The following is a 20,746-nucleotide window of genomic DNA, read 5'->3' on the forward strand; positions in this document are numbered from 1 at the left end:
TTAATATTCTTTCTAATTTTTTTTATCCTCATACAACCATATTTCCATATTATAGTGATTAAGGATCGTTGTTAAGCCATTGTTATTCATAACAACAATGTTTTGTCTCTCATCTTTCTCTTTTTTCCATGTCAACAAATATTTCTAATTAGCAATGCTAAGAGACCACTATTAACAACCATTGTACATGCCCTAACAATCAACACAACATGAAACTTGGGAAACTATCTGAACTATCAACGAAACACACACTCGCTATTTTACATATCATTTACTGATTTACATGGTTATAAAATAATTAAAACAAAAAATAAGATAAATTAATATGCGATAGAATTACTCCAAGTAGAAAAAAATAAATTTAACTAAAAATATAAGTTAACTGGCTATAATTTAATTTATTCTTTTTCTACAACTTGATGAACTCGAATTTTAACTTGCACTATTTTAATTGATATATCATGTATTAATCTATCTTTTTTTTTCTAAAAAAAAGCCCATTTCACACACCTAAACTCTTATGTTTGTCTAAAATACACCGCCAAACTACAAAACTAGATATAATACACCACCCAACTATCAACACAATACATGACACTTTACCCCAGCGATGTTAAGGTGGGTTTTGGTGTACGTAGACGCTACATTGGCCAAAGCCCATATGTGAGGAATAATTAACTATTTGCCACTCTTTACAAGTGGTTCTAAAGAATTAGATTAGTTTGTCTTGCTGTTGGCATGGAGAAAGCAGCGGAGACTGCGGCTCAGCAGTCGCTACGGTGAAGGTGCGGGGGTGAGCTGCAATAGCACGTCCTTGAGCGGAGGAGAAAGAAGAGGATGTGGACGATGATGGCAAAATCTCTACTTCGTGCTTGGGTTGTCAAAGTTTGTCGTCACTATCCATTCACCTTGAGCTAAGAACGTCAACTCGGGCTCCAGCACCCGCTCCTCCTCCATGAGCTTCACCTCTACATCAAGCTTGGGCTCCGCTGCCATCGCCACTCTCGCTTCCTCCCCATGTCTTTCACCGCCACTCACACACACGCACACACACACATCGTCGTCAAAAACGTCTTATCTGAGCTTAGTCGATGGGGCTGGCCCCGTCATCCTCGCCAGCGGAGGGAGAGGAGAGGGAGTGAGGAGAGGGGCGGTGCATCGGCGGTGGCCGGTTAGCGCGACGGCAAAACGGGTAGGGGACTGGGAACAAATCGAAGAGCTTGTCGTCAATAGCGTCCTCGCCGCGACACTTCTGAGGATGCCGAACAGCCGAAGACACAGGAAGGTGGAGAAAGATAGGGGAGAGGTAGGTCTGACATCTAGGGCCTTCTGGCTTTTTAATACGTGCATCCTACTGGTGTCCCCGATATCATACTAAACGGCCTTGTTCGGTTAATCCCCATGAGGGATGGATTGTGGTGTGGAATTATTCCCCCTCAATCCTCTCCAATCCTCTTCAATCACCTCCAAACCGAACAAGGCCTAAGGCGGAGTAATGAGCACGGTATTGATGGTTAGAGGGTAATACCTTATTTTAAAGTTCGAGGGTGTATTTTAGACAAAAAAAAGTTGATGGTGTATTTTAAAATCATGATTATGTGGATAACATGCAAACAATAAAATATGTTCCCCTGAAATTCTTGTATTATGTATTTCTCATATTAAAGCGCAGTGGACGAATTATAAAAGTAGTATCGGTAATTATCTTAGATCATCCAATTGAATTCTCATAATAAAACAGAACGAACAACGAACAACAGAATTATCCTGGAATTGATCATTGATGTATGTACACACCGTAAGACTGAATACAAATCTTAATAAAGCCTTTAACAACCGCATAATACAAGGATTTTGCTCGAGAGACATCGATCGACAAGACGACAAGCTGATCGATCGTGCAATTTAGTATGCTACAGCCTACAGATCGTACGTACACCCGTGTAGATCATAGAATGTACACCAATGACCCTATGATCAGACAATGTAGGCGACGACGACGGTGATGTCGTCCCTCTTCCCTCGCCGGAAAATCGTCCCTTGCTTCTTCTGGCTCTCGAGGCTGAAGGGCGTGTCTCTGCCCATCGTCGTCGACGCCTCGTAGGCGAAGCCGGCGACGACGTCCGCCGTCTGCTTGGGCGACAGCCCCAGCGCCCTGCCCATCGCGACGATCCGCTGGAGCTCCTCGCTGGCCACGTTGTCGAACAGCCCGTCCGTCCCGGCCACCACGACGTCGCCCTCCTTCACCTCGACGCCGCCGCGCGCCGCCGAGGTGACGCTGTTCCCGTTCTTGACGCTGAGCTGGAACGGGTAGTTGAAGGAGTGGACCTGGGCCTCGGAACGGAAGAAGAGCTTGCCGTCGCGGAACACCGCGAACGCGCTGTCGCCGATGTAGGCGTATTTCAGGGTCGCGCCGGCGAGCGACAGGATCACCGCCGTGGATGCCCCCTGCGTCCGCGCCGACACCGCCTGCTCGTACGCCCACCCCAGCAGCGCGTAGGGGCAGATGCCCCCCGCGCCGCCGGGCGTCGTGGCCACGACCATCTCGAAGGCGTTGTACACGAGGGCGCGCGCGAACGCGGCGGCGTCGACGCCCGGCGCGCGGTACCCGCCGACGCCGTCCGCCAGGGCGACGACGCCTGCCTCGGGGCGAACGAAGTGCGAGTCCTCGTCGTGGTCGGGCAGGAAGCACGACGCGGCCTCCATCCGCAGCGCCCGCGCCGGCGCCGGTTCGTCGCACTCCATGGGGTCGTCGCCGCCCTCCGGGCAAGGCCGAGGCAGGCAGGACGCGGCGAACCTCGTGACTTCCTCCAGCGCGGCGCCGGCGGTGGGCCGCAAGCGGAGGCCCATCGCGACGCGGAGGGCGTCGGGGATGCGGCGGTCGATCTCGCTGAGGGTTTGGCGTATCTGCGGCAGAGCCTCCATGTCGCAGGATCGGGTTGGGTTGATCGCGTCGCGAGCGTGCGTACGTAGTACTGATCTGAGTGCGTGCACTCGTTGCCCCGTGGTTATATAGCCCGTTGTCTCGTCCCGTTTCTGCTTCGGAATCGGCGCTTAACTTGTGATCCGATTCGGCTTCGGAAACACTAAACACCGGGGGTCCCGAATTTTCCATCTACACCGAACGCCCGCCGTGTCCGCCGCTGAGGCGCTGACCACCGTCTTGCCACCCTCTTTTGCACGGGTGGCATCGTTGGAGGCCGTCGCCTGGACCCCTGCCACCTCCGTCCGGACCACCATGTCATCGTCGCGAGGGGAGTACGTCGTCGACTGTGGTTGTGGCGGAAAGAGGCACGTCGAGGAGCCGCGGGTGGGGGAGGCTGTCGAGCCGGCGACCGCCTCGGGCCAGCCTCGTTGGTTTAACCATTTTAAGTAAGTTCATTTATCCATGGTTTAATAGGGTCAATTCATCATGAGTCCATTATATCAATAGGATATACATGGATATCCAAATTAATCATCTATGTTACTAGTAGACAAAACAAATTCTTATTACATGTATGTAAAACTTGGGCTCAAAAACTTTCAAACTTGCGTTCACATTTTAAAAACTTATCAAATTTAGTTGAATTTTGTAGAGATGATTTATTATATGGAGAAGCAACTTTGTACAAATTTTAAGCCATTTAGACATGCCCCCATATATATGCCGCATTACTAAGATTCAAAAATTCTAGTTACATGTGTGTAAAACTCGGACCCAAAATTTTTAAACTCGTGTTCACACTATAAAAACTTGTTAAATTTAGTTGAATTTTGTAGGAATGATTTATTATATAGAGAAGCAACTTTGTACAAATTCTTGAAACATTTATACATGTGAAGTCATTTTAGCTCGAACCCCTTAAATCTAGGTTCTAATGGTTTAAGCCGTTTGATCCATTTATAATTTTGGAGCGACCATAAAAATCCGTTATGATAAATTTACGGATAGGTTTAGTGAATAAATGGATCGACCGTACCCATTCCCATCCTGACTTTTCAATGTAATCCCAACCCTGGATTTGCCATGGTGCCTTATAGGATCGGTGTTGATTATATAGCCGATAGAAATAATGAAGATAAGTAAGCTAATTGTGGTTATATCGATCATAATTTTATAACCCTCCCACCATGTGGATTTATGTTTTCGACAAAATTAAGCAGACTGAAATCTGTGAAATTTTGAGGTTTTTGGCATGGGACGGAAGTAGATTCCAAGTGAAATTTTGACTGGTTTTCGAGAATTCAAATTTGAAACGTAAAAATTGATCCAAGTTCAACTAGAATTTGATTGAAATTTGTGAAAAATGTCATACCGCTAGCCGCTAGGGTATAGACTCTCAGTATCACAATACAAAAGACATAAACAAACATACATTTGTAGAACAATATAATAGAGCACCACATGTATGAAGCATGCATGATTTAGGATTAATGTACATCTTCGCTCTTAGGCAACAAAATGTTTACACGAACGAGTCAGCGGCATGACACATTTTTTTATGACTCATTAAGCGCTTCGGTTAATTCCTTAAGATGCTTCAGATTGATCAAACTATCCTTTTTCTTTCACGGCAATTAATAACGTTCACGATCAAATTAACAAGCCCCTATTGTAATCTCTGTCCACTAATCCCACGAATGAATTCCTCAATGTTCCTCTTTGCTACGCACAATGCCTCACCCGCCATAACCCTCTCCCTCAGCTCATCCAGCTTCTCCCGCAAGCGCCTCCCGTCCTCGCCTTCCATGATCCTCCCGACGCAATCCACCACCTCGCCACGGTCGGCACTGCGCAGCCTGATCCCTACCCCCCACGCCCTGACGATGTACGCGCAGTTGATGAACTGGTCGCCGGCCACCGGGTAGCACAGCATGCGAACCCCGTGCCGTATCGCCTCCAGCGTCGAGTTCCAGCCGCAGTGCGTGAGGTAGCACCCGACGGCGCCGTGCGCGAGGACGTCCTCCTGCGGCGCCCACGCGACGATCTTGCCGCGGCCGGAGTACTGATCCATGTATCCGGCGGGGAGGCCGGCTCGCCACGACGGGTCGTCCTTGAGGACCCACAGGAACGGCCGGCCGGTGGCCTCCAGGCCGACGGCGAGCTCGGTGATCTCGCCCGGCGCGATCGGCGCGACCCATGTCCCGAACGAGACGTACGCCACCGAACCTGGACGCTGCTGGTCGAGCCATTCCATGCAGCTGGTTCTGTCGTCTGCCTGACACGTGCTGGTGTCGTTCTTCGTCGTCTTCATTGGCGAACACCGCAAGTTGCTGTTGTCTTTTGCTCGATCAGTGACGATGGTGGCTAGCAATGGTCCAACTTGGAGGATTTGCTGGTCCTGCGGCAATGCCTGTTGCTGGTCGGCGCCGGCGGCGATGGCCTCGCCGGGGAAGGAGTTGACGAGGATGCAGCGGAGGGTCTTCACGCGCTCCATTGTCCGGAGCCAGAAGGCGAATCTTGATTTCTGGGTCGCCGCGTCGCCGACGAGCCATGGCAAGTCTGTGGTGCTTAGCTCTAGTTCTTCGGGGAATAAGCTGATGATTTCAGCCTGGAGGTTTGCTTTTACTTGGCCCTGGTTTTTGTTGAATCCGTTTACTAATATGGGAATACCTGTTTCCAAAAAGAAAGGGGAAAAAAATTAAAGGTATTGATCTGTAAAACCCTAATCGCAGCTGTAAACTGAACATTGGCACATGACTGGGGGAAATTATTCTTGAAAAATTTAAAAATTGAGAGTGGATGTAAATATGTAATAATAGGTTTGGTTAGACCACTATTCAACGTGCTACTTCTTAAAAGAAAGACACGGGTATACAAATTGCTAAATAAGGCTACTAAATTAATTGCTATAGTGAATAAATACAGTAAGATGCTTCTCAAGTTCCCAACGGCCTGTCCTACTTGTATTCTTCCATGCTTGAATTGCATCCGTATGTCAATGCAATTTTTAAGACTTTCGATCTGTCTATTTTAAAGTCTTTTATGGTACATCATTAATTGTTATTATATACATGTGTGAGCGGGTAGTACCATTAAATAAGTCATGGTAACAATTTGATGTCATACTATTAGTTATTTTAAAACATGCCATTTTAGATGTGTTTCATATGCAAAGCTTTTAAAAACACCATTATTTAAAATTTTTAGATTAGATGTACATTGTCTGTCCAAAAATATAAGCAATTGAAGCATTTAAACGTTATCCAATAATATATAAATTACTACACTAGTATTTCTCGCATCAACCACTTCTTAATTACTAAAATTTCTTCCCTTTTTGCCCCAATTATTCTCAAACCCCCCATTCATCCTAAATGAGCACTATTTTTTTTCTCCTCGACCTTAAATATCCTTAATCCATGATAAATAACCTAGAAATATTTACTTGTTTAGTTGGTCTTTGCATCAGGAACAATTATGCCTTCTATTGAAAAATGTTGGGAGTATATTGTTAGATGAAGGGAGTATAAAATTGTATGCGTGATATATTACCTCAAAAACTACCTTGATATGTATAGGATTATAAGTTTGTTGGATTTTTTTTTACTATTTTAAAAAATAACATTCAAAGTTGCAACCTGAAGATAATTTCGATGTTCAAAACATTTTTTTTTACTAAAGAGTACTAGCCATCTATAGAATTAACGTAGTACAGTATTTTGTGATGTGCTTATGACAATTCAAAAGTCATTTGCACCAGATCGAGAATTGTAGTTAAAATTGAAGAAAAAAAAAGCAGAAAGCCAGAAATGGGATGCATGGACGTTGCAGCAGCGCATACCGTATTCCGAGACGAGCCCCCTGTCGATGAGCTCGGGTATGGCCGCCACGACGCGGTAGCTCGCCAGCATCGCCGGCCAGAACCCCACGGCCGCCACGCCGCACCTCGCGGCCACCGGGACGGCCCACGACGCCAGTACGTCGACGACGACGGTTAGGCACGCTGCCCTCCGTCCAGCAGCTGCAAGGCGGTCGTCGTCGTCGTCGCGCATGAGCATGAGCACGCGCTCCAGGTGCGCGGGCATGCGATTCTCCATGGCGTGCAGGATGCTGGCGAAGCCCGGAGCGCCGTCTCCGTCGTCGCCGTCCGGGATGCCGCTGGGGAAGGAGGCGAGCGCCACGCCGCCTCCGCCGCCGTTCCCGCCGGCCCGCACGACGCGGCGGTGGATGAAATCGGGCAGGACGACGGTGGGCGCGACGTCGCCGCGCGCGGCGAGGGCGCGCGCCAGGTGGAGCATCGGGGTTACGTGGCCCTGCGCCGGGAACGGCACGAGGAAGACAACGGCTGATGCAGCGCCGTCGCCATCGCCGTCGACAGGCTTGCGTCCGGTGCCCATGCCGGGCGGCGGCCGGCGATCGCGTGGCGCAACGTGATGTGTCTGGGAATTAAAAGATCGAGGCCGAGGGCGCGGCGCGCGGCGCGCGGCGCGCGTGGGGAGCTCGGCTTTGATTTTAGCCAGCTAGCGATCTCTCCTCCTTGGTCACGTTCCTTTCAAGACCCATTTTGACATTCGCTTAATTAAAACATTGTTCGCTTGTCATTTCTTAACGCAAAGTAAACGCTCCATTCCTTATCAGCGGCACCTGACGACACGGTTATCCATCTGCTGATACAGAGGTCTCGTCGAAACTGTGTGCTAATCCTACACCTGATGACAGAGTGGGCGAGGATGTCCGCTGTTTATACTCGTATTTTTTTTTAAATAATGGAATGAACATTTATACTCGTATTTAAACAGACGGTTTAATATACCACTTATTAAGTGACATTTAAATTACCATATACCTTTGTACATCATGTATTGTATCAAATTTTTAACTACCCAAATCTGCTACATATCATTAAACAAATAACCCACTAGAAAATAAATATAGCTAGTAGACATCTTATGAGAACACTGCGCCTGCCACTTTCAACCTTAACAATTTTTTAAATTACATTACAAGTAAATTGCACTGGTTGTACATAAACTTTACAGGTAGGTGCATGCCACCTAATGCACAAGCTTACAAACCGCCTATTTAGTGTATGAAGTTGTCCGGTACGTGCGAAACAATACTGGAGCGACACGTCATGACTAATAATTTGAGTTGAAACCTACTTACAATGGCATGCGCACGCATCAAAAGGTCATAAAAGGCATACCACATTTGTGAATGACCTCTACTTAGTATTTATTTGTGTTTTTTATTGTTTACAATTCATTTTATCCTTCATACTTCTATATATTATTCCCCTGTATAATCAACATCTACTATTATATATTTAACTGAGCACATGCATGTTTCTAGATGGCATCATCCTGATATGTGTACATATGTTGCATCCTAATAAAGGTTCAACTCAGTAAGATTAACCATGCATGCTTAGCCTTGGTTCACACAGACCATGCAAGTCTGTGCGCTGAAATAAGCATCTTGCAAGTTTGTGTATTAGATTACATCCGCCTATAAAATTTGTATACCACTAATACAATTTACTCTTAAATCATCAAATTTTTGTAGGGTAAGAAACTAAACATAATATTACCATTGTTATCCTACCAAACTTTAGTAATTCCGGAAGTTTCCTCTCATAAAAACACAATCAAAAGTTAGTAAGACAAACCAAACAACATCTAAATTTGGTAATGTAAAATATGTCAAATTTTAGGTAAGGTTCGTTTGGGCAACTAGCCAAACAAGCCCATATATCACCTAGTTGATGTAGTGGAATGATGGAGTACATTTTGCTTAGTGCAAGGTGTAATTTACTATTATTAATTAGTTTTTACACGAGCAATGAAGGTAACCTAAACAGTTACATAAGTACTCATTATTTTGAAATTCTTTTACAAGTACTATTTCCGTATCTAATTAAAAAAAATACAACTATCATATAATAAGTATGTAACACATGTTAGAAACTCTTAACTAGAACAATACAATAATGAATAAACTATATATGCACCAATCTTCCAGTATCGTGAAAATTAGTGCTGCCAGGTCTGACTTTCATCTGTAATGAAAGTGACCAGAGGAGTCTCGTACTGTCCGATTTGGATATGAACACATATTTGAGGTTGCATGTTTTAAACATTGTGTCAAAAGACATTGCGATCTGTCAAACTGTGTGGAGGTCAAACTGTCTCCAGAACCCTAACAAAATGGGCCTCTGTATGTTAAGAAAGAAGATCACAGTAGTGTGGTCCACAGAGGATAAGCCGCAGTAGCTGAAAGGAATAAGTTCACTTTGTGACCCTCAAAGTGATCGAAATCTAATTCGTAACCCTAAATCACAAAACCGGATATCTCGACCCTCTAACTCTTAAAACCGGTGCAATTTGACTCCCTCGGTGGTTTTGGAGAGCGGTTTCGCTGACGTGGCGCCTATGTGGCAGTATTGACTCGGTCTTATTTCCATGTGGCGTTGACGTGGCACTTAGGTGGCATTAAAAATAAAAAATATGTGTGGGACCCATTGTCATCCACCAAAGTATGGATGGGACCCACATAAACCATGCTTCCTCATCCTCCCTCTCTCTCTTTCTCTTCGGCAAGCGGCGGCGGCAGTCGGCGGGCGGCAGCGGTGGGTGGCGGCGGGAGGGCAGGCGGGCGGGCGAGGGCGGCGGCAGCTTGTGGCAGTGGGAGGACGAGGGGAACAGTGGCGGGCGGGAGAAGCACGCCGCGGCAGCGACTTCGACTTTGACTCCTGCAATGGCGATGGCAATGGCGGCGTGGTCGGAGGCGAAGCGGCCGAAGAGGAACTTGGATACCTCGGTGACCAGCCCCTTTCTCGCATAGCATGTGCCTGGAAAAGGTGTGGTCGCGGACGACGACGAAACCGCGCGGCCCCACGGCGAGGCCGAACCGTGGAACCACTCGAGGAGAGGGAGGAGGGAGAGCGCGCCGCCGAGGAGGTCGCCTCACGCCGTCACCCCCCTACGCGGCCATCCACCGAGAGGAGAAGCGCCATGATCCGGTCGCTGTCGCCGCCGCTTCCCCTCGTCCTCCCTCTGCCACGAGCAGCCGCCGCCGGCTCCCCACATCCTCCCACTGCCACAAGCCGCCGCCGCCAGCTCCCGCCCGCCGGCCTTGGCCCGTCCCTCAGCCGCTGCTTGCACCGCCGCTGGCTCCCCTCGTCCTCCCACTGCCACGAGCCACCGCCGCCCTCACCCGCCCGTCCTCCCGCCGCCGCCGGCTCCCCACGTCCTCCCATTGCCACAAGCCGTCGCTGCCCTCACCCGCCCGCCTTCCCGCCGTCGCCACCGGCTCCCGCCTGCCGGTCCCCGTCCCTCAGCCGCCGCTCGCACTGCCGCCGGCTCCCCTCGTCCTCCCACTGCCACGAGCTGCCGCCGCCCTCACCCGCCCGCCCTCCCACCGCCGCCGCCAGTTGCCACCACCGCCGGCCCCCATCCCTCAGCTGCCGCTCGCCGAAGAGTATGAGAGAGAGGGAGGATGAGGAGAGCATGGTTTTATGTGGTCCCCACATGTCAATGGGTCCCACCCATACTTTTGGTAGATGACAAATAGGTCCCAAACATATTTTTTATTTCTAATGCTACCTAAGCGCCACGTCAACGCCACATGGAAAGAAGACCGAGTCAATACTGCCACGTAGGCGCCACGTCAGCGAAATCACCCTCCAAAATCGCCGAGGGAGTCAAATGACACCGGTTTTAAGAGTTGAGGGGTTGAGATATCCGGTTTTGTGGTTTAGGGTCACGGATTAGAGTTCGATCACTTTTGAGGGTCACAAAGTGAACTTATTCCTAGCTGAAAACCCATAAATTGGTGGTACTAGCAAGGCCCATGTAGGGTCTTGGAGATGGAAAATGAAACATGACATGGACAGAAAAAAAGAGTATTGCCAACAAGTGCCAAAATTTTGACATATCCTTTTGAAAAAAGAACTTACATCGTATCAAAACATTGATGCTAAGATTCTGTTCCAAAACGTAAAGAAACAAAAAGGATAAATATTATGTAAGGTAAGTTTAACTTCGAAGTTTAAAAATACAATAAAATTGATAACATGTGATTCTTTAAAACTTGAACTAGATGAGGACCACGCTACTACGTTAGTGAAAAAAAAAAGGAGACAGGAGATTCAAGTCTTGAACCTTTGGGTAGAAACAAAAGGTCTCTACGGCCGGGCTATGCATGTGACGCTGAGTTTAGATTACATGGCAAATAGGTGCCACCTTAGTTTGGCGCTAATGGTCTTCTTTTACAATTAATTTTCGATACGATCTATTTTATAAATATGTTTTGAGGATCAATTTGTCAAAAATTTCGGCAACAAACGTGCAAAAAAGAAAGTTTCCGAGCTTAGCTTTCACCTAGAAAGAGGAAAGAAGAGATGAAACGGCAGTTTGCCCTCTTTGTCTGTTCTGGTTTCTGAAAAAAATATCGAAGTGAAAAAAATCTAACCGGTTTCTCTGGCTGTAAACCAAGCCACTGATTACTGAAAAGTAGCTGCATAACTAACCGGACATCGCCGTAGCAGACTAGCAGCAGCCAGGAGCCCAGGAGTGTGCGTGGGACGGCGATTGTCACCCGCACGCGCGCCAAGTCGGAGAGAAAGCCAAAGTGAGAGGAGCCTTCTTTCACGCATCAGCTTCGCGCCGTACAGCCGCCGCCGCATGCCACATCGCACGCTCCGGCGCCACGAGGTTGCTGCGCTTTCTCGGCCAATTGGACCCCCTGCCGACTTGGACCCGTCTCGGCCGTCGATCTCTCTTGGCGACGGAAGATAAAGGAGTGGATTTCATCGGGTTAACGTGCTTGTTTTTACCACCGTGTCACTGACTCACTTTGCCTGTGTGTACGCCGAACTGAACAATCTCATCTTTTGGCTCCAGCCGCTCCACAACAAGCTCGGTAACTCAGTTCAAACTGCACAGGTTGCGCTGCACTAGTAGTACACTACTAGCTACAAGGTCTGAACTTGTGAGCTTTCCATCATTTGTTGCAGAAACGCCACAAAATTCAGTCAAATCCGACCAAAATCCAGCGAAACTGACAGAAGAAAACAAAACAGAGGGGAAAGGCCACGAACACAAGAAGGCATATACTACTACTATTCTTATATGGGCCAAATTCTTTCTTGCCACACAAGCAAGGCCCAAGACGACAGGCACCGCAGGAAAGAGCCCCAAGCCCCCAACCAAACAAAAAGATCCAAGCCGAAGCGCACCGTCTCGCCTTCTCTCCTCGCCTCGCCCTATCCGTTCCTCGTTATAACTCACCTTCCTCCCCATCTCATATCCCCAAATTTCACTTCGCTCGAAATCCCCGAATCCAATCCGAATCCGGCAGCGGCAGCCATGACGCCCTCCGCCCTCGCCCACCTAGCCTCCGCCTCGCCGCTCCCCGCCTTCTCCCCCAAGCCCAGGGCGAGGCCCGGCTCGGCGGCGGGGCCCGCGCTGCGGCGGCTGGCGGTGGCGGCGCCGGCGCCGCGGGCGTACTTCTCGTCGTCGCCCATGCCGTACCAGCCGCAGCCGCAGCAGCCGGCGGGGTACTCGTCGCACCAGGCGTTCGGCCTGGTGCCGATGGTCATCGAGACCACCTCGCGTGGGGAGAGGGCGTACGACATCTTCTCGCGCCTGCTCAAGGAGCGGATCGTGCTCATCCACGGGCCAATCGCCGACGAGACCGCCTCGCTCGTCGTCGCGCAGCTGCTCTTCCTCGAGTCGGAGAACCCGCTCAAGCCGGTCCACCTCTACATCAACTCCCCGGGCGGGGTCGTCACCGCGGGGCTCGCGATCTACGACACCATGCAGTACATCCGCTGCCCCGTCACCACGCTCTGCATCGGCCAGGCCGCGTCCATGGGCTCCCTCCTGCTCGCCGCCGGCGCGCGCGGGGAGCGCCGGGCGCTGCCCAACGCGCGGGTCATGATTCACCAGCCATCCGGGGGCGCGCAGGGCCAGGCCACCGACATCGCCATCCAGGCCAAGGAGATTCTCAAGCTGCGCGACCGCCTCAACAAGATCTACCAGAAGCACACCGGCCAGGAGATCGACAAGATCGAGCAGTGCATGGAGCGCGACCTCTTCATGGACCCCGAGGAGGCGCGCGATTGGGGGCTCATCGACGAGGTAATTGAGAACCGCCCCGCGTCCCTGATACCCGAGGGCGCCACTGGCGTTGACCTGCCGCACCACAGCGCCGCTGGCGTCGGCGGAAGGGGCAGAGATGTCGAGGAGCCCTCCGCGGTGTGAGCTGTGGCCGCAAAGGTGAAACCTTTTCGTGTCCCATGGCCATGTTGTTGTTGTTATTAGATCCAAGGTTCAGTTCTTATACTACATAAACTTAACTTGTTATTATTCAGGTTGCCACTTGTTATTCAGGTTGCCGATGTGTTCGGCTCCTTACATGTTGTCTTGATTGCCTGAATTGAGCTACTGCTGATATTTATTGCAAATCTAAGGAAATTTTATTCCTTCCATACTGATAACTTCGTAAGGTCCTTTGTATTGTTGTATCTCAACTGCAAATTCCTCCTTGCCAAGGCATAGTTTTGCGTTCTGCCTAACATTAGGGGTTAGAGCGTATATGTTCATTCGGTTGTCTCAGTGACCAATTAGTTTTCATTAAGATGTCCATGTTGATCATTCAGTGTGGTCTTGTTTGATTTAAGGGAGTCGATTGTCTCTTACTTTGCCCTGGTGGTTTAGGCCTTCTATCAAAACAATATGAATTTGTGTGCTATCTAAAAATTATGATTGATACTGTGATGTTCTGATTCACTAAAAGGTATTTTCAGTTTCCTGACTACACAGGAAGCCTCAGAAGTTACTTTTTTTTTTTAAACCTAAGCCAGCCGAGCTGGTTTTATATTTCAGAAGGGGAGCACTGTACAGGGCCTCAGAAGTTACTTACTTGAGACTTGTTTGTTAGGCTGTCAGAATGGAGCACAGTGTTCATTTTTTAGATAATGGAGCACAGTGTTCATAGATGGCTGGAGTAATCGACTAATAAGAAAAGGGTTTATGATGTAAACTAGCTGAAAGGTTTGACCATCTTTTGGTCACCAGACATATAGTAGATAATCAATTTAGATCTGGATAAGTTTTGAGCTGGAACTCCATGTCAGCCATACTAGTGTTTTGACATTCATCATTGCAGTTCTGGGCATTGTAGCGGAAGGAGTCATTTGACTTTTGATTCTTATGAAGCTAGGAAAGATGATCTGAATCTTAAAGTAGTTAAACATGACAAGTTTGGTATATTACAAACTTGCATAATTTTGTTTAATATTCACTATTCTGTGATCAAAATTGTTGCATTTATGTAGTACTCCATAAACTATGATCTGCATATGAACTAGACCAAGTTACAGAAGTGGATTGTTTTTAATGAATTGATGCTTGGGGCTTAACAGGCATGGAGCCTGATGCTTTTTATAACTTCAGAGCATCATCGTATGAATCGGGAAAGCAGAGGTTCCACGATCACTTGTTCATCCCAACCTGGATGGGTGGATCATTGAATTATACCTGCACATACTTGGTTTAGTCCAAATGCAGGTAATCGATTTGTATATGAACACAATTGGATGAGACGGAGATTCTGTAAGGTCCTTCAAATTGAGGATTCACCAATTCACCATATCCACCTATTCTGATGTAAATGGATACCTTCTTACCGGTATATTCCATAGTGACATGTTTGAAATTCCATTCTTGTGTATTTATCTGATGCCATTTTGGTTAGGCCTTTCGCCCTGGTAAAATGACTTTTTTTTAATCCAATGTCTGGTTACTTTAGCCTTTTGCACTGAACACCTAGTTTTTTTTTAATGAGGACATTACGTCCTTCAGAGCAGTTTCATCATCGGAGCATACCCAGGGTTACCCTGAACATACCACACACTTAACCGATTACAGAGGTTCGCTTGGCTTGATGAACTACGAGGAGTTCCCAACTTGACTATCATTCCGTCGCGGCTTTGCTTCAGTGGAGAGCAAGTTTCATTATCCAGACTAATTTAAAATAAGTGAAGCACGAATAGGAAACTGAGAATAATACAACATCGGTTAGGTGAAGAACAATGTCGTATCAAACGAGCAGGAAATAGCACTGTTGCTGGTGATGCTTAACTAATTTAGGAAGAGATTATGCAGGGCTCAAGAAAAATATATGGATACAAATACCATTGTCCGAAACATGGAACTTCTTCCTTTCGGTACTGGAATCTAAGCATCAGGCCATGTAGAAAATGCGCCATGCCCTCTCATAGCATCTTCATGCAAGGTGCTACTCCCTCTATTCCAAAATATAACAACTTTTAGCACTTAAAATTTATCCCAAAATATAACAATTTTTCCACCAATATAATTACAATCCTTCACCATTCACTTTTCCCACCTACCTCCATTACTCATTCAATCACAACCCTCCACCACTCACTTTGCCTACTTTCTTAGTAACCGTGTCCAACGCTAAAATTTCTTATATTCTGGAACGGAGGAAGTATTACATAATAAAAGTATCCTTATAAATATCCTCTTCTCCAATTTAAAAGTTCGTTCATATACCTTACGGATTTCCTACTAAAGCAGCATATGTCTACGAGCCCCATCGTTTACCCTAAAAGGAATAACCCAAAATCAAAATTTAAATTTGAAAACTTAATTTTAAGATGATTTCTCTTTCCATATTGGTTTTTATGTTGCTAAGAATACATACAAAAATCTTACACAAAAATTATTATCTTTTTCTAATAATCTATTACAACCTATAATAAGCTTTTAGGTAACCGATGAGACCCGAAATGTTAAAATCAGGTCATTGTTCGTTCTGGAAAAAGATAAGCTAATTGCAAAAAGTAAAAATAAAATAAAATGCAGAGCCGACCCAAACAGTAACGGGCTAAAGTCCACGAAGATGTGGGGGCGGCCCAATTCCCGACGCCAAAACCCTTCTTCTCACCCACCACCAGTAGACTGATCGCCGCCTCCTGATTCCCGAAGCTCTCAACCTCACCGCTACGCCGGCCGCCGGCGTCGTCGCGCTCTTCTCGCCCCGGCCCGCGCGACCAGACAAGCACAGCGGCCAGCGGCCGCCACCGCCAGCCAAGCCAAGCCAAAGCAGGCATGGGCTCCCTCTTCATCAGGTTCCAAGAGGTACACACGCTTTCTCTCATCGCCGTCTACATCCCCCCGCAAACCATCACCTCCGGATCCCGATCTGCTCCTTGCGCGAGCGAGAGAAGCGCCGTGGATCCGGTTAACACGCGGATTTCTTTTTTGTTTATGCTTGTGGAATCTGGTGGCATTTTGATTGTAACTAGGCTGTGGGCAATCTAATTTGTATAGTTGCAAGTCATTGTTTTACCTCTGTTGCGCTCTCCGTCGTCCCTGCCTTTCTTTCGTAGAATTTCTTCACTTTCTTGTGTTGATTCGGTTGATGTGTGCTTGACTTCGGCACACTCTTTCTAATGCCGACTCAAATGACTAAATGAATGCAGTGCTTGTCCCATCGAACAACATTATGATATTCATTTTGTCCGTACTTTTTTTTTGTTCCAATTCATTAACTGATGCATTTCCAGGCTGTCAAAACACTGGCTAAGAATCCGATGTTTGCTAACAATCGATTGTTTGCTCGAGATCCAAGGCATCTCCAATTCGAAGCTGACGTAAATCGCCTGTTTCTCTACACCAGGTTTGCCAATATCTGAAGAAAAATACCAGTTCCTTTTCACTGTAATATGCCGCAGATGGATATCCAGTTATGTGTATGCAGCATGTAGTTTTTGTGTTTCCGTAAATAACGAACACCTGAAACCACTATTTCAAATTTAGTTTAAATAATGTAAACCTCTAATAAGCAATAAAAGCAATTAAGGTAGTCGTTGGATTCTCATAGTTTAGATGCTACACACACTTGATCTTCTTGAAACCCTTTGGTTAGACATGTGCATCTTTCAAACTCTTCTGTTATCAGCAACTGGCGGATCATCCCACTAAAATATATGATTTATTATTACTATGTTCAAAATGTTATTTCACCACAGCCTTTCAACTGCATTATGAAGATGACTATTTCCTAACCTGAGTTCTTTTCGATGTGTGCTCAGCTATTACCGTTTGGGGGCTAATGCTGAAGAGAAGGACGCAGAGGAGATTATTGACATGGCTAGCAAAGCTTCTGTTTCTGAGCAGCAGAAGCAAGTACAGGAGAATGTTCACTATCAACTTACAAATATGTGTCAAGCAATGGATAGCATTCTTCTTCCTGATACAAAAAATGGTGCTTCAGAAGCTAATAATTATCCTCGGCGTAGTGGGTTGAGTTTCGCTGTTGGCACAGGAGTTGCATCTGCAAACAAGCCAGGTAATTTGTTCTAACTAAATGCATTGAATTAGTACATCCGCAGTTCTCCACTTGCATACAGTATCAGTCAAAATTGGTTAGTACATTATGTGTTTGCATAAGTACCATTAGTAACTGATACTTTTGACTTTTCTTTTGCACCAAAGCATACTTCTGAGTTCAAATATGACAATCATAGTACAGTGCCTGTGTTTTCATTTCAAATCTTGATCATTCGTTGGAAAGGGACGAAGTGTAATATTGTTCATCAGATATGACAAGTACTTGCTTGGCTAGCAAACTGCCTATTTTTGTGTACTTCGCTTATGCTTCAGTTTACGTACCATGATTTAACATCCTTAATCAATTTTGTGCTGCTGAAGTAGGCTAAACAGAAATAAGTATATGCATTATGTTAACCCCATATCTCTGTTTGCAGCGAAATTTTTGTGTTCATCATGTTTGTTACATTTGGAGACACAGTTACACTTACATATTTCCTTTTATGAGTTGAATCCTGAGAAGCTTAGTTCTGATCCATTTACTCTGCAGTGCAGATGTCCCTTCTACTAGGCCTTTAAATCGCGCTGAATTGTCAAATAAATTTAGGGATCACTTTCAATACACCCTTGACATCAGGCCGTCACAAATCCCTCACAAAGATGCAGGGCAAGGTCTGTTCTTATCTGGAGAAACTAATGCTGGTGCTGTCCTAGCCATCTACCCTGGAGTTGTATATTCACCTGCTTATTATCGATATATCCCTGGATACCCAAAAATCGACGCGTGCAACAACTATCTGATCACAAGGTATGATGGAACAATAATTGATGCCAAACCATGGCAATTAGGTGGTGATAGCAGAGAAATATGGGATGGCTCAGATTTGGTGGATTACAATGCAGTGCCATCCAAAAGCCAAGAGAGCAACTCTGATAGGGCATGGAGGATGCTCAGCAAGCCTCTGAAGAAGGGTCACACTGAAAATTTTGGGGAAGTGCTTGAACGACGAAACCCACTCGCTTTTGGTCACTTTGCAAACCATCCACCAAAAGGGTCAACTCCCAATGTCATGATCTGCCCATATGATTTTCCATTGACAGAGAAGGACATGAGAGTCTACATCCCTAACATTACTTTTGGTGGTGAAGAAGAGCCCGTTACAATGAAACGATTTGGTTCATTCTGGTTCAAGTCTGGACGTTCTGGTAATCAGGTAGGGGAGTCTCCAGTTCTGAAGACGCTAGTGCTGGTGAGTACAAGGTCCATATGTGATGAAGAGCTCTTCCTGAACTACCGGTACAGCAACTCGAAGAAGCGACCAGAGTGGTATATCCCAGTTGATGAAGAAGAGGATAAGAGACGATGGAGCTAGTTTTGCACATCTTAGCTGTGAGCCTGTAACAATTCTTCCTGCATTGCTTTCTAACAATTATTTTTGTCCCGGTGTCGATCGGCAAATTGCAACTGGGAGTGATTTAACTTCTGAAGTGAGATGGCAATTTTATTATGCTCATCTGGAGTCCTTGATCTTAATTACCATTTTGGTAGAGTGCCTGTTCTATACTCTTCTCACAAGGCTTTTGTAATGCATAAAAAATATGAGTACCAAACTACCAGTTACATGGTCATTAGTCCTGGGAACTATGTATTCTTAATCCCAATATTCTTACGGGGAAATAATTCACCAATGGTTATGGATATATCATTACGGTTGCTAAATAAGTACTATCATATGGTTGTGCATAGAAAAGGGAATCCTGACATTTTTGCTGCCTGCCTTTCGTTGTTTTCTTATATGTAACAAGTACAAAACTTATTTCCTTATTGAATTGATTTACCTTTTAATCTGACTATCAAGTACTAGAGTTGTCCTAGAATGTTCGCCAGCTAGTTTTGGCATTTCAAGATTAGAATATCATGGCATAGAGTCCAATAGTAGTTTGATAGTTTGATTTTCTTGATCATTTGCCAAGCAAATATTAGTTCATTGGTGTAGTGGTGCTATAGCCATCCATACATCTGAAACATGAAAGATGAGCAAATACAGCTTTTATTTCTTATCTAGTGATTTCCTTTGAGATGATCGTCACATAGAGTAGTAGTAGTAGTAGTAGTAGTAGTAGTGCTGGTAGGGCTGCTTCAAGTTGCTCAATATCATGATGGGTATCCAGTATTGTGGTGCTCATCTGTCCTGAACTGAACTCATGCTATAGTGCATGGCCAAAGTTTATCTAATTGTGCCTTCTTTGCCGCATTACCCGTTCTTCCGTGAAATTCCCGCTTCACTGAATGTCATGTATGCAAGTTGACTGCTGACTATGCACTCCATTGAACCATGCTGTATTGCTGTCTGCAGATGGACGTATTTCTGCTCATCTCCTTGGAATATGCTTGCCTGGTGACTGGTGCTATCTCAATCGATTCTGAAAGAACACACTGTTCTTTGCTAAGATGATAAGAAATGTACTTTGGTCAAATGGTTACTCCGGGAAGCCTTAAGATTTTGATTTTGCTCGGAGGAAGACTATCCACCAAGTTAGCTGGCCAATGTATTTTATGATCTCCAGGATTAAGTCTTGTGTTGTTCCCCGGTATTTTGGGGTTGCAATAGTGCCTTCGCTTTCACATCGAGCATCACTTGTTCAGATTGGTGGCAACATGCTGAATAGTGAATACTCATTTTCTGTTGGAGCTGAATATTCAATTGATGAAGAGCATCAAATCAAGTTTATCATTACAGGAAGTATCTATCCTCCTGCGAGTTAATTAAGTTGCCAACTCATTTGGGAATGGAACAAAAAACCAAATTATTGAGAAAACAAGCAAGCTTGCTGTCAGTTTGTCGCAACGTGTTGACATAAAATAGGTTAGCAACAGCACAACGAGACACATTATTGTACTAAAGCTAGTGTTTGGGGATTAGTTTCGGTCGGAGTTTGTCTCCACCTGATCAAAGCTTGATATTGCAATATACTGACAACAACTAATGAGATTTCTTGAGGGGATGACGATCATGATTGATTCAGGCCTTGTTTAATTCGCGAAAAGAAAATTTTTAGATGTCACATCGGATGTTTGACCGGATGTTGGAAGGGGTTTTTGACACGAATGAAAAAACTAATTTCATTACTCGTCTGGAAACCGCGAGACGAATCTTTTGAGCCTAATTAAACCATCATTAACACATATGGGTTACTATAGCACTTATGGCTAATGATGAACTAATTAGGCTTAAAAGATTCGTCTCACGATTTCCATACAAACTATGCAATTAGTTTTTGTTTCTATCTATATTTAATGCTATATGCATGTGTCCAAAGATTCGATGTAACGTTTTTGGAAAAAAAAAATTGGGAACTGAACCAGGCCTAAATGGTCCGGCATATGAGATGAGCTGTTGACTTGTTAGTTTAACGTGCCTTCTCTTCCTTGAATATCTAATTTCTTACTTGA

General features: G+C 45.9%; 4 protein-coding genes across 6 annotated transcripts; 2 read left to right on the forward strand and 2 right to left on the reverse strand.

Annotated features, from left to right (window-relative positions):
• Positions 1 to 1,967: 1,967 nt before the first annotated feature.
• Positions 1,968 to 2,925, reverse strand: LOC127762616 (putative protein phosphatase 2C 24). The gene has a single exon (XM_052287100.1). The coding sequence runs from the start codon at positions 2,923 to 2,925 to the stop codon at positions 1,978 to 1,980; it is 948 nt and encodes a 315-aa protein (XP_052143060.1). The 3' UTR covers positions 1,968 to 1,977.
• Positions 2,926 to 4,392: 1,467 nt separating this feature from the next.
• On the reverse strand, positions 4,393 to 7,416 carry LOC127763716 (UDP-glycosyltransferase 82A1-like). The gene is made up of 2 exons (XM_052288499.1): positions 6,768 to 7,416; positions 4,393 to 5,596 (listed from the first exon to the last, which is right to left on the reverse strand). Exons 1-2 carry the CDS (start codon positions 7,321 to 7,323, stop codon positions 4,593 to 4,595), a joined length of 1,560 nt encoding a protein of 519 aa, XP_052144459.1. The 5' UTR covers positions 7,324 to 7,416; the 3' UTR covers positions 4,393 to 4,592.
• A 4,746-nt stretch (positions 7,417 to 12,162) lies between these two features.
• LOC127763717 (uncharacterized) lies at positions 12,163 to 14,651 on the forward strand. 2 transcript variants are annotated; one of them, XM_052288500.1, is made up of 2 exons: positions 12,163 to 13,206; positions 14,355 to 14,651. In XM_052288500.1, the coding sequence occupies exon 1, from the start codon at positions 12,295 to 12,297 to the stop codon at positions 13,189 to 13,191; it is 897 nt and encodes a 298-aa protein (XP_052144460.1). In that variant the 5' UTR covers positions 12,163 to 12,294; the 3' UTR covers positions 13,192 to 13,206; positions 14,355 to 14,651. The 2 variants fall into 2 exon arrangements, with proteins under 2 accessions (XP_052144460.1, XP_052144461.1); XM_052288501.1 differs by having other exon boundaries at positions 14,386 to 14,651.
• A 1,251-nt stretch (positions 14,652 to 15,902) lies between these two features.
• Positions 15,903 to 20,390, forward strand: LOC127763560 (uncharacterized). Of its 2 annotated transcripts, XM_052288298.1 has the most exons (5): positions 15,903 to 16,098; positions 16,527 to 16,639; positions 17,055 to 17,311; positions 17,848 to 18,682; positions 19,650 to 20,390. In XM_052288298.1, the coding sequence occupies exons 1-4, from the start codon at positions 16,069 to 16,071 to the stop codon at positions 18,663 to 18,665; spliced, it is 1,218 nt and encodes a 405-aa protein (XP_052144258.1). In that variant the 5' UTR covers positions 15,903 to 16,068; the 3' UTR covers positions 18,666 to 18,682; positions 19,650 to 20,390. The 2 variants fall into 2 exon arrangements, with proteins under 2 accessions (XP_052144258.1, XP_052144257.1); XM_052288297.1 differs by lacking the exon at positions 19,650 to 20,390 and having other exon boundaries at positions 17,848 to 19,635.
• Positions 20,391 to 20,746: the final 356 nt, after the last annotated feature.

This window comes from Oryza glaberrima, chromosome 2, assembly GCF_000147395.1.
Source record: "Oryza glaberrima chromosome 2, OglaRS2, whole genome shotgun sequence".
Lineage (NCBI taxonomy): Eukaryota > Viridiplantae > Streptophyta > Magnoliopsida > Poales > Poaceae > Oryza > Oryza glaberrima.

Coding starts and splice junctions, on each gene's coding strand:
- LOC127762616 (XM_052287100.1), bottom strand. CDS start 2,925: ATGGAGGCTCTGCCGCAGATACGCCAAACCCTCAGCGAGATCGACCGC.
- LOC127763716 (XM_052288499.1), bottom strand. CDS start 7,323: ATGGGCACCGGACGCAAGCCTGTCGACGGCGATGGCGACGGCGCTGCA. Junction 5,597..6,767: donor GGGGCTCGTCTCGGAATACG/GTATGCGCTGCT, acceptor TTTTGGAAACAG/GTATTCCCATATTAGTAAAC.
- LOC127763717 (XM_052288500.1), top strand. CDS start 12,295: ATGACGCCCTCCGCCCTCGCCCACCTAGCCTCCGCCTCGCCGCTCCCC.
- LOC127763560 (XM_052288298.1), top strand. CDS start 16,069: ATGGGCTCCCTCTTCATCAGGTTCCAAGAG. Junction 16,640..17,054: donor CGCCTGTTTCTCTACACCAG/GTTTGCCAATAT, acceptor ATGTGTGCTCAG/CTATTACCGTTTGGGGGCTA. Junction 17,312..17,847: donor TGCATCTGCAAACAAGCCAG/GTAATTTGTTCT, acceptor TCTGCAGTGCAG/ATGTCCCTTCTACTAGGCCT.